The sequence below is a fragment of the Megascapheus bottae genome, chromosome 18 (genome assembly GCF_031878675.1).
Source record: "Megascapheus bottae isolate mThoBot1 chromosome 18, mThoBot2.hap1, whole genome shotgun sequence".
In the NCBI taxonomy this organism is placed as follows: domain Eukaryota; kingdom Metazoa; phylum Chordata; class Mammalia; order Rodentia; family Geomyidae; genus Megascapheus; species Megascapheus bottae.
The window spans coordinates 10,213,071-10,226,147 of record NC_143526.1 but is presented as its reverse complement, the minus strand read 5'-3'; the positions used below and the strand labels follow the sequence as shown (position 1 = coordinate 10,226,147).

The 13,077-nt window shown below is 43.9% G+C and overlaps 1 protein-coding gene across 5 annotated transcripts in view; it reads right to left on the bottom strand.

Moving 5' to 3' along the window:
- Positions 1–13,077, bottom strand: part of Mlh1 (mutL homolog 1) — a 55,095-nt gene that overhangs the window by 36,147 nt on the left and 5,871 nt on the right. For 4 of the 5 annotated variants that reach the window (XM_090351881.1, XM_090351880.1, XM_090351882.1 and 1 more), the window contains exons 3-6: positions 10,416–10,514; positions 7,525–7,598; positions 3,261–3,333; positions 1,090–1,181 (exon numbers count right to left, since the gene is read on the bottom strand). In XM_090351881.1, the coding sequence (XP_090208007.1) occupies positions 1,090–1,181; positions 3,261–3,333; positions 7,525–7,598; positions 10,416–10,514 (338 nt within the window). Of the gene's footprint in view, positions 1–1,089; positions 1,182–3,260; positions 3,334–4,631; positions 4,798–7,524; positions 7,599–10,415; positions 10,515–13,077 lie in introns of those variants that run through there. The other variant, XM_090351884.1, reaches the window with a different exon arrangement.

Below are 13,077 nucleotides of genomic sequence, written 5' to 3'. Positions count from 1 at the left end.
AAACATATGGGTTCAGAGTCCATGCTGAAGCCATTTGTAGGCATAAATTAAATCCACTTTGGGCATAAAAATGTGTTATCTGCTATGAATACTTTTTCCTTCCAGTAGTAATCTTTAAGCTTCGTTGGGGAAAATTCCTGTATCTCATTCCACCTGACGTATACTTAAGTCTGATGTCCAGGAAATCCCTCAAAACTTCTGGTACATGAGCATGTGACTCAAGCTAGGCCAATTAGATGCACTCTCCAGAGCAGTCAGGAAAATATTAAAATAATAAGGTCATAACTTAAATCCTGAAGTTACCCTGTTTCTTGTCCTCCTTGAGGAGCAATTATTCACACTTCTTGCAAAGGTTTATTCTGTGTGTGTGTGTGTGTGTATTTGTGTGTTGGTTGTGAGGCTTGAACTCTGTCCCTGAGTTCTTCAGCTGAAGGAAAGTGCTCTACCACTTTGAGACACAGTACCACTTCCATATTTCTTCCTCTTTGGGAACTCTTATCCTTCCAATAAATTTCCTTTCCATTCAAGCTACTTGAGCTCCAGATTCCTCCTGACCTAGAGACAGACTGTTCCTTCCTAGGAATGATTAGAGCTAGTGTGGTTATCTGACTCTAGGTTACAACTGTTGTTGGTGTGTGTGTGTGTGCTGGTACTAGAACGTGAAATCAGGACCTAGACTAGGCTATTTTTGAGTTAACTGGAGACTAAGTTTCACAGACTTTTTTTCCCTGGCTGCTACAAACCACAACCCTGAAATCTCAGCCTCCTGAGATGATAGGATTATAGATGTGAGGCTGGGAGGCATGGTGCCTGATCTTTCTTAATTCCTTTTTTTTTTTTTTTTGCCAGTCCTGTGGACTGAACTCAGAGCCTAAGCACTGTCCTTGGACTTTTCTCAAGGGTAGAGGTCTATATCATTTGAGCCACAGCACCAGTTCTGGCTTTTCTATGTATGTGGTACTGAGGAATCCAACCCAGGTCTTCCTGCATGCAAGGCAAGCACTCTACCACTAGGCCAAATTCCCAGCCCTCATTTATTCTTCCCTTTGGTAACAGCTCAGAGGCTCACTCCCAGATGTTAGACAGTACCTGCCAACAACTTCCAAAATTTTGCTGTATTCTTCACTTGGATTTTTTAAAGCTTTCCTCCTTGTGGTTATGTTGTAAAAAAGATCCTCCACCTGAAGAGAAGATTAATTTTTCTTATAAACCCATAGCTCAAGCTATTCACCCCAATGTTGGTTTTAAGTGTTGTGAATCTAATGCTACTTACACACACAGCACACTTCTAAGTACTAAATGGAGGAGGGACAAAAGACAGACTGGCATTAACAAAAGAGCTGAAAGACATTGCCTCCTCCAGTCATTCACTGAGTTCTCAAATAGGTAACAAGCTAGTTTTATGTCATGCTCTCTTTGGGGTAGATGTTAAGGCATAGTCTTGCTCAGAAGAACACAGTTTAACAAGACACATATGTAAAATTATAATAATGGTTACATTGTTATATGGCATCCAAAGTTGTTTTTTGGGGGGTGGGGGGTGGTTTCAAATCAGGGCCTCATGCTTGCTATACAACAGGTGCCCTGTCATTTAAGATACCCCACTAGTCCCTTTCTGTATTTGGTTATTTCCAATACAGAGTTTTGCACTATGCTTAGTCAGCCTGGATTGCAGCAAGCCACTGCACCCAGCCATTATGCTTCCTCTGTAACTTCAAAATAAATGTGTGCCACCACATCTAGCCACTGGTTGAGGTGGAATCTTTCAAACTTTTGTGCCTAGGGTGGCCACAAATAACAATCTCCTTAAGTAGGATTATAGGCTTGGGCCACCCACTGTGCTCTACTCAAAGATATGTGTGTGGGAGTTGTTGGGCTTGAATTCAGGGACTGGACACTGTCCCTGAGCCTTTTTGTTTAAGATTAAGTAGTACTCTACCACTTTGAGCCACAACCCCACTTCTGGTTTTCTGGTGGCTGATTGGAGATAAAGAGTCTCAGAATTTCTAGCCTGGTCTGACTTTGAGCCATAATCCTCAGATCTGAGGCTCCTAGGATTACAGGTGTGAGCGACTAGTGCCTGGTCTCAAAGATACTTTTTTTTTTTTTTTTTTTTTTGGCCAGTCCTGGGCTTGAGCTCAGGAACTGAGCACTATCGTTGGACTTTCTCAAGGCTAGAACTCTACCACAGTGAGTTCAATCTCTAGCATCCCTGTCCCCAAGAAAGAAAAAAAGCTAAGGTAGGCTAGGCTAGGCTAGGCTAGGCTAGTGTGTATTCCAGCTGGAGTAGGGGAGGACAGGATGAACAACAGGGCAGTAGAGCACTCTGTAGGATCACAGAATGTAGAGATAACAAGGCACTATAGAAATAAGGTAGCAGGATAGATTTCCTCCCACCAAATGAATGATACTCGCCATGTGCTTTGGAGGCAGATGATTCCAGTTAGATGAGGAAACAAAGAGATAATAAGTGCCTTGCCACTGGACATGCAACTACTGAGTGGGAATGAGTGGGACTCCACTACTCATTTTCTGGATCAATCTATTTTTTTTGTGTGTGCCACCAACTAGCCACACCAGTAAAGAATCATTCAGGCTCTTACAAAACCCAAGGGGCTGGACAGGCTGCCATGCCACAAAACCCAATTACCATTTTTCTTGCTTACAGGATAATGTCTTGGGGCGCCTATTAACTAGCAAAAATTCTTTGTGTATGTCTGTGTATATGTGTGCATGTAGTGCCTGTACTTGGGTTTGAAATCAGGGTCTAAATGCTGTCTCGTAGCTTTTTTTGCGCAAGAATAGTGAGGCACAGCTCTACTTCCAGCTTTCTGGTGGTTAAGAGAGATAAGAGTGATATGAGTCTTATAGATTTTTTTTCCCCAGACTGGCTTCAAGCCATGACCCTCAGATTTCAGCTTCATGAGTAGCTAAGATTAGAGGTGTCAGCCACCAGTGCCAGGCAAAAGCTAATTTTCTTATTATCCCAATGTCAATTTTATTTTTTTTTGCCAGTGGTAGGGCTTAAACTCAGGACCTAAGCACTGTCCTTGGACTTTTCTCAAGGCTAGAGCTGTACCACTTGAGCCACAGCACCACTTCCAGCTGTTTTCTATGTATGTGGTGCTGAAGAATTGAACCTGGGTTTTCATGAATGCTAGGCAAGCACTTTATCACTAGGCCAAACTCCCAGTGCCCCAAACCCAATTTTATTTTTAAAGCTCCTTTTCAAATTTCACATTCCCATACACCACTCTTACCGTGATCTGGGTACCCTGGTTGCCTGCACATGGTTTAGGAGGCGCCTGAATCTTTCCATCCGAGTAACTTGCTCTAATCAGAAAATACACGATTATTAACAACTATTAATTATTATTTCTCAAAAGATAAATAAGAAAACTATACCATTATTGGCATAAGTGAAATAAAATCATATTGTATTATCTTAATTACCAGTTTTTATTACTTTCACGATCATTCTATTTTAATCGAAGTAAAAAAAAAAACAATTGAAACAAAATTTAAAAAAAAAATTGGCTCACGCCTATAATCCTAGGTACTCAGGAGGCTGAAATCGGAGGATGGCAGGTCAAAGCCAGCCTGGGCACGACAGTCTGTGAGACTCTTATCTCCAATTAATCACCAGAAAACCGTAAATGGCATTGGAGTTCAAGGGGTAGGGTGGTAGCCTTGAGCTGAAGAGTTCAGGGACAATACCCAGGCCAAGGGGTGGGATGGTAACCTTGAGCTGAAGAGCTCAGGGACAACACTCAGGCCCAGAGTTCAAGTCCCATGACTGACCTCCCCCCCCCATTTTTCTGGTATGTGGTATACTGTATATACATTTATTTGTTTACTTGAAATAGGAAAGGGAGGGAGGGAAAAACAAGATGATTGGGAGAGGGTTGGGGGAAGGACAGGGGAACAAAACATGACAAGGGGAATCAATATGTGAGAAATAATACAATACTACCTGGCAAATGTAACTGTAACCTCTCTATACATTGCCCCGACAATTAAAAAAATTAAAAATAAATAAAAATTTAAAAATACCTGCTCTTTTAGCAAATCTTGCTTTTTAGTTGCTGATTTCTGAGCTAACAGACAAGTTTTGCCATTGCCTAGTAGAACAGTAAATTTTTCTGTAACTCTGCAATTATTTTTGAGGTGCTACCATGTACTAGGCTCTGGTAATAAAGTATGGTCTTAGAAAGTTCTTGACATGGCAAGGACCAGAGTGCTATCTACAGTGTAATGTGCCAAGTATTCTAGCAATAGAACCGTTCAGCTTGTGGTGGGAGTTAAAGTGTAAAGGGGGAGTTTCAGGTAGAGACACTGATGCGAGAAAAGAGATACCGTATTGGGGCAACATGGCTGGGAATGTGTAGAGAAGGGGGACCGGCGGCTCTGGACTCCATCCTGCCACTCAGGCAGACGCCAGGGGACCTGGGCAGCAGCGGGAGGGCAGGACCCCGAAGCCACACAAGGCCCCAGGCATCCTGGAGGCCATTATCGCACAGCGGTTCCCCTGCGGGGGGACCCGAAATCTGGGAATCAGGACCCCCGGCATCAGTGCTGCTCACTGGAACGGCCACAGAGAGAACTGCCCTTTGCTTTCCATCGTCACTTACAATATATATGGTAATAGATGGCTGTCTAGAAGCCCGCCGGGAGCCGGGGCGGCGGCGGCGGTGGTGGTGGTAGCGGTGATGGTAGCGGCGGTGGCGGACGCGGCTGCTGCACTGCATGGTAAAGGTCGGGACCAGAGCAGGGGCCGGGGCCGGGGCTGGGGCAGGAGCAGGAGCAGGAGCAGGAGCAGGAGCAGGAGGAGGAGGAGGAGGAGGAGGAGGAGGAGGAGCCGGGGCCGGGGCGGGGGCGGGGGCGGGGGCAGGGCCCGGGGCAAAACATGGCGTCCACTGCAGGGTGAGAACTCGGTGGCAGCAGGTTCCGCCACACACCGGCTCTCCTGTGGGCTCCGGTGGCTCCAATGCGGGCCCTCGCCCTACCTGGGCGGTAGGGGCCCGGGGAGGCCCCGAGGTGGCGGCCCGGAGGTGGCAGGCACTCAGCAAGCTCTGGTCGGGCTGGCCCCGTGCGGTGCCACCCTTTGTTATCCCCGTTCTGTGATGAAATGGGGACCTGGCTCGAGAGGCCTATGACGCCACAATCGTCGCCAAGAGCGAGCGGGCCAAGCTGGGGCCGTCACCCAGGATCCCTGTCCCTGGGCGGGGAGCGGGGGCTTGCCTAGCTTGCTTGCATGGCGGCCCTGGGTTCGATTCATCGGTTCCACATACACAGAAAAAGCTGAAGTGGTGCTGAGGCTCAAGTGGTAGAGTAAAAGGTCAAGAACAGTGCTCAGGCCCTGAGGTCAAGCCCCAGGACTGGCAAAAAAAAAAAAAAAGGAAGAAAAGGAAAAAGTCCCTGTCCCCTCCCTCGAACACTCATGGATTTCCCTGTGTGAGGCTGGTGGTGGCAAACACAAGCACCCATTGTCCCGGCAGCCTCAAAGCCTAGCTTCCACTGAGGAGGTCAGGCTGTGGCCACAACGCTGAACAAATTCATTTGGCCTAGAACCTTCTGCTTTGAGCCAGGAAGTCCTGTGGTGGTAACTGGGCAGTGGGTTGTTTACAAACAGTGGTTGGTGCTGTTGAAGGCTAAGGGGAATTACCAGTCCATCCTATCAGCTGCTCCTGCAAGAAGCATGGCAGGCTTTATGCTGGTCAGGAATGCTGGGTTCCTTGCCCGACTTGCATTCTTGCAAGCTTGCCTGGGGCCCAGCCCTGCTAGCAGCTCCTGGCAGAGGGGCTGAACTCAGTGGGAACCTCCTTTCCCTCACTTCTCTCATCCCCTAAAATGGGAGGATTTCAGCTGTTTACTACTAGACTCTTCCTGTATAGGACAGAGGTGGGGCCAGCATCAGCTTGATTCTGTCTGCCTACTGGCCATTTCTTTGCATTCTGGGCTGGACAGTTGACCACCTGTTAAAAGGAATGAGGACTCGAGTGGGAGGCTTCTTCCTTCAGGCAGAGCTGTGTTGATCCGTCCCCACCACAACCATCTGTCCACCTCCTCTCAGACACAAGAGACAGGCCAGGGCCAGGACAGGGTGTGTCCACAGTGACAAGCCACCTATTCTAACTCTCTTGACATTTGCACCAGCCCCTTCTCTCCATTTGGGAGGGACAATTTAATGGTAGGATTGGTGTCTTGAGATATAAGGAACTGATCACCCTTCCCCTAATGTATCTCCCACCCCCAAGGAAAAGTACTAGAGCTCCCCAATTGGCAGGGAAGAGAAGAGGGAAAAATCATAAAAGAATTATTTTTTTCCTTTACTTACTCTGAAAGCTTTGTACTTCTATTTTTTTTTTTTTTTGCCAGTTCTAGGTCTTGAACTCAGGTCCGGGGAACTGTCCCTGAGCTATCTCAAGGCAAACACTCTACCACTTGAGCCACAGCACCACTTCCAGCTTTTTCTGTGTATGTGGCACTGAGGGATTGAACCCAGGACTTGGTGCATGTTGGGTAAGCACTCTACAACTAGGCCACAATCCCAGCCCTGCTTTGTGCTTCTAGACATTGGAAAATGGCTTAAGGAGGGTGGCCCTCAGTATAAAAAGACATTATTATTTATTCAATTTCAATAAAATTATTTGTACTTTGCAAAATGACAGATTAAAAAATGTGCATGCTTGTGTGTATGCTTTTGTTCTCTTTTTGTTCTTGTTTTGTTTTGGCCTGAAGTATTACCTGACTTCAACTAGTAAATGGCCAATGCTTATAAAAACAAAGGGATGGGCCGGGAGTTTGGCCTAGTGGTAGGGTGCTTGCCTAGCATGCACGAAGACCCGGGTTCAATTCCTTGGTACCACACACTTAGAAAAAACCAGAAGTGGTGCTGAGGCTCAAGTGGTAGATTTCTAGCCTTGAGAAAATCCAAGGACAGTGCTCAGGCCCTGAGCTCAAGCCCAGGACTGGCAAAAAAAAAACAAAAACAAAAACAAAAAAAACACGAAAGGGATGATTTCATTTTTAAATCTTACTTTCTTTGCTCTGTTCCAAGGCTATTCAGTCTCTGGAAAAAGTGCCAGCACAACTGCCAGCAAGCAGCCATTTACTGAAAAGCAAGGCAGCCCAGATATGCTGAAGTTGGGGTAGGAGATGGAGGGACTGGTAGCTTAGGAGCCAGGTGATGGAGTCTTCAGCACCTTACCCACCATTCTATAATCTGACCAAAGGGATAACCTACTGAAGGGCAAAGGGATAGATATAACACCAGTTGCTACCATTTACTCAGACTACCTACATATGTAATAAACATATAATAATATATAATAATAATCTTACTAGATTCTTGGCATGTGACATCTTTTCAGAAGCCATGAAGTCAAGAGTACCACCTAATAGTCATCCCTATGGATGATCAATGTATCCATAAAATTTCAACCAAAAATTGATTACACTAATTTTGAGGCAGGAGTACTTTGAGATCAAGTATAAAGTACCTTTCAGAAGTAAGTACTATACCTGTATGCACACTTCCCATCAGCTGTTTTGGTTGTAATTGTAACATGTGCTACATGGCTGATGCTGGCCAATGCCTGGGGGCAAAAAAAAATTGGGATGAAAGAAAACTCACGGGTTGGGTCACTCACTGTCAGGACTCATCAATGGGTTATCCAAATTACTTTTCACTCTATATTAACATATCAACAATGAGCACTTCCATGATGTAGCATAAACACTAGAAAAAGGGCAAAATACACATTTAAAAATACCAAAGGAATCACACCAAACCTTATTTCACAGAAACTCTATTTCATGTCATAGAAAGGAAGATATTGTGTTAGCTTTCCATTATTATAACAAATACCTGAGATGATCAACTTACAACAACAAAAAGTTTATATTGGCTTCTCTATAAAAAATAACTAGGGAGGGCAAATGAGACACCTTTATTTCAAATCTCAATACTGGAAAAAAAAAGTATTTCAAAACCAGGTACTATATTTTCAGATCACCACCAAAACTGTTTTCATTCAGGATCTGTTAGGTCTTTCATCTCACAGGAAGGATACTACATGTAGTATGCAAAGATGCAACTCTATAGCTGAGCTAGGATGTCATCTGTGTGATGGCACACAAACACCACACAGGTGCAGTGTATTACAAGGAACACAATTCTGTTTGAGAGGCAGTATTGCTTGAACCCAGGAATTTCAAAACAGCCTGTGTAATATAGTAGATCCTGTCTTGAACAGAAAAGGAATGAACTTGGGTTTAGAGATTACTTGCTCATAGTTTGATTTCCTCTAACAAATATAAATAAGCTGGGCACAGATGGATCATGCCTGTAATACTAACTACTCAGGAGGTTGAGACTTGAAGATCATGGTTTGAAGCCAGCTTGGGTAGGAAAGTCTATGGGGCTCTCATCTCCAAGAAACTACTCAGAAAGAGCTGGAAGTGGTGCTATGGATTCAAGTGGTAGAGGGCTAGCCTTGAGCACAAAGAGGCTCAGGGGACAGCACCCAGACCCTGAGTTCAAGTCTCAGGACTGGTAAAAAAAAAAAAAAAAAAAAGGAAGGAAGGAAGGAGAAAGAAAGAAAAAAAAAGAATTCAGGCAATGATGGCTCACACCTATAATCCTAGTTACTAAGGAAGCTGAGATCTGAGGATCTCAGTTCAAAGCCAGCCTGGACATGAAAGTCTGTGAGACTCTTATCTCCAATTAACCACCAAAAATTGGAAATTGTGCCATGGCTCAGGTAGTAGGGTGCTAGCCTTAAGCTGAAGAGTTCAGTGACAGCACCCAGGCCCAGAGTTCAAGTCCCACAACTGACCCAAAAAAAAAAAAAAAAGAAATATAAATGTCTTAGCAAATCATGTGGGGAAGAACATTAAGTATACAGAGGACAATACGACATCACAGCAGGAGGAGAAAATATCATATCTGGATGGCACAGCAGATGGCCCTACTGCTTCAGAGGTTTTTTTCACTGGCAGAACAAGTAGAAAAGAACACAGATCAGAGTAAAAGTGCCTGGGTTCATTTCCTTCTGACCACTGTCATGTATCTTAATTACTCAGTATGTTTCCTTACATAAAACAGGGCAAAGATAGGATCTATGCTTTACCAGGAAAAAGACCTAATATACAGTGCTGAGAACCCTAGGTGGCATAAATAAATTAATAATTCTTTCTTTTCAAGCTGGGTGATAATCTTTGTGTGTCTAGTTCTTATTCCCTTCCCACTACCCCTTTGGCAGCTTACATATTCAGTCTTCGTTCAGGTAGGTTTTTTGTTGTTTTTGTTGTTTGCCATTCCTGGGCTTGAGCTCAAAGCCTGAGCACTGTCCTTGGGCTTTCTCAAGGCTAATGCTCTACCTTGAGCCACAGCACCACTTCTGGCTTTTTCTATGCATGTGGTACCGAGGAATTGAACCTGGGTCTTCATGCATGCTAGGCAGGCACTCTACCACTAGGCCAAACTCCCGGTCCTGATGTTGTTTTTTTAAACCAGAGTTTTTGCTAATAAAGTACCACTGACTTTTCTGCCTGGGCTACCTTTGAACCTTCATCCTCTTAGCTTTCTGAGCAGTGAGGATTATAGTCACCTGGTTTGTCATGTAGTTTTTTTTGTTTTGTTTTTTGGGGTTTTTTTGCCAGTCCTGGGCTTGGGCTCAGGGCCTGAACACTGTCCTTGGGTTTTCTCAAGGCCAGCACTCTACCACTCAAGCCAAAGCACCACTTCTGGCTCTTTTCTACGTATGTGGTACCGAGGAATCGAACCCGGGTCTTCATGCATGCTAGGCAAGCACTCTACCAAACTCCCAGCCCCGTTTTTTTTTTTTGTTTTTTTTTTTTGCCAGTCCTGGGCTTGAGCTCAGGGAATGAACCTTGTCCTTGGACTTTTCTCAAGACTAGAGCTCTACCACTTGAGTCTCAGCACTACTTCCAGCTTTTTCTATGTATGTGGTACCAAGGAATTGAACCCGGGTCTTCGTGCATGCTAGGCAAGCACTCTACCACTAGGCCAAACTCCCGGCCTTCATGTAGTTATTTTTAATCTCTAAATTATTTACCATGCTTTCCTGTTCTTTATATTTTCTCTATAATAGTATTTAGACCTAATCACATTTGATTTTTTTGATAATAAAGCTTCATAGTTGGCATTCAGTACTTCTATCAAGAGACACATAACACCTTGGATCTCATAAAATAGTTTATGATAATGCATAAAGAATTTATGAAAAATTCTTAGTTCATAAATTAGAAAGCTAAATTTAATAAAGCTCATTCAAATTTGGATATAATTAACAAGAATGCCTAATTTCATTTACCTCTGTTGAGAAATACATGCTAACAAATGATACTGCCATCACAAGATTCACACATCCCTTTAAACTTTAGCTTACCTCACCCCGAAAGCCATAAGTAGAAATAGTAGCTAAATCTTCAAAGGACTGTAGTTTACTGGTTGTGAATCGTTCACAGACAATGTCCAGATCTTCTTTCTATAGGATACAAAAAAAAAATAATAACTATGTTAGTCATTTCCCTGAATCTTTCAGAATTTCCATTTCACTGATTTACTGTAATAAGAAATTCTCTTGGAGAAGAGTTTACAAATTAGCAGTAATTTCTCACTTGGTATCCAGGATACTACACTGTCCTTGCTTTCTTTTTCTTACTTTTTTTGTTTTAAAAGTCCAGGGGACTGAACTTAGAGCTTGAGCACTGTCCTTGGGCTTCCCTTAAGGCTAGTGCTCTACCACTTGAGGCACAGCACCAATTCTGGCTTTTCTATGCATGTTAGCGAGGAATTGAACCTGGGTCTTTGTGCATGCTAGGCAAGCAGTCTACCACTAGGACAATCTCCTGGCCCCACACTGTCCTTGCTTTCTTCCCTTCAAAAAAAAAAAAAAATTGGTTTGTATTAGTTACAAGGGAGGCCGGGAGTTTGGCCTACTGGTAGAGTGCTTGCCTAGCATGCACGAAGACCCAGGTTCGATTCCTCGGTACCACATACATAGAAAAAAGCTGGAAGTGGTGCTGAGGCTCAAGTGGTAGAGCTCAAACCTTGAGAAAGTCCAAGGACAGTGCTCAGGCCCTGAGCTCAAGCCCAGGACTGGCAAAAAAAAAAAAAAAAATAGTTATAAGGGAGGAGTGTTTCACTATTGCATTTCCACACATTTACTAATCAATTTCACCCTATCACACTCCCTTGTCCACTCCTCCCACAAAAAATACTATCTCCAACAACTTTGCTTATTTTGTTTTCTTAGTTGCAAATAATATGTTTCAATGGTATTCAACCTCCTTTCTCCTACTAGCGTACTCTTCCCTGCTAGTCTCCACCTATCTATGAAATCTATTTTTCCCACTGTCCCTTTGGTCATCAGCTTTTGTTGTTTCTTTATCCTGTCTTCATGTATACTTACCATGTGTTACAAAGTTATTCACTCTGGTTCCTTTTCCATTCTCTCCCCTTCTTTCCTTTCTTTTTTTCTATCTGTACCGGGGCTTGCACAGTGGGCTTCCTGTTCTCACTCAGCTCTTTCACTCACAGCTACAGCCCTACCTCCTGTTCCGAGTCCTCCCTTTCTAATAGATTGTTCCCTTCCAGTGCCATCCGCTGACCACCTCTCCTGACACTGGAGTGATCCAGGACTTCATCCTCACACCTTTATCTTTCCACACTCTCTTTGTCATCTCATCTAGCCTGTGCAAGGCCGGGCTTAGAGCCTTTTCTGAAATTAGAAAACCTGGCCTGGGAGCTGAGGGTGAAGTTTGCAAGTGAGAGCCCTGATATCAAATATTAGTATTGCCAACACAAATTGAAACAAGCAGGGCTGGGGCATGATTTAAGTGGTAGAACACCTGCCTAGCAAGCACAAGACCATGACTTTAAACCCTAGTACTGCCAAAACAAAATAAAAAATGGGTAAATTTGTTAAAAAAAAAAAAAATCTACTGAGGAGGCTAAAATCTGAGGACTACTGTTTAAAGCCAGGCCAGGCCAACCACAATTCATTCTCATTCATTCTCTCTCTCTCTCTCTCACCCTCTCTCCCCTCCCTCCCTCCTTCTCTTTTTCTCCCTCCCTCCCTCCCTCCTCCTCCTCTTCCTCCTCCTCCTCCTCCTCCTCTTTCTTCTTCTTCTTCTTCTCCTTCTCCCTCTCCCTCTCCCTCTCCTTCTCCCTTTCTCTCTCTCTCTCTGGCTCGCTCTCTCACCAGTTTGCCAGTCCTGGGGCACTCAGGGCCTGGGCACTGTCCTTGAACTAGATAGCGATTTTGATCTACCACTTCTGGTGTTTTCTGTATATGTGGTACCAAGGCATTGAACCCAGGGCTTTATGCATGCTAGGCAAGCACTCTACCACTAGGCCACATTCCCAGTACCAAATCTCTAATCTCTTAGCTCCTGAAGTAGAGTAGTAGGTCAAGTGGTAGAATGCCAGCCTTGAGAGAAAAAGCTGAGGGAAAACATGATGCCCTGAGTTCAAAGGTCAGTACTAGCATATATACACACACCCTCTCACTCTCTCACACACACTCTCACTCTCTCTCTCTCTCTCTCTCTCTCTCTCTCTCTCTCTCTCTCTCTCTCTCTCTCTAAGTAACACTTTTTAAAGTTTATTAAAATAGATGAACCAAAACTTTCATCTTAACCATTTATTTTTCTCAGTTACACTGAATCTCTGTACTCATTAAACAATAACTCTAGGGCCGGAGTACCACATAAGTGCTGCTGTGGCTCAAGTGGCCTTGAAAAAGCCCAAGGCCAGTGCTCAGGCCCTGAGTTCAAGCCCTGGGACTGGCAAAACAAAATGAAACAAAATTCTAGTTTCTTCCTCTTCCTCCAAGTCCATAGTAGTCTACTTTCAGTTTCTATGAATTTGGCTACTCCACGAACTTCATATAACAGAGTCCACAGTATTTGTACTTTTTTGACTGATTTATTTCACTTAATATGCCTTCAAAGTTAGTCCATGTTGAAGCATGTATCAAAATTTCATTCTTATTTAAGGCTCAATATTGTATTGTATGTGTATATGCATGTATTACATTTTGTGTA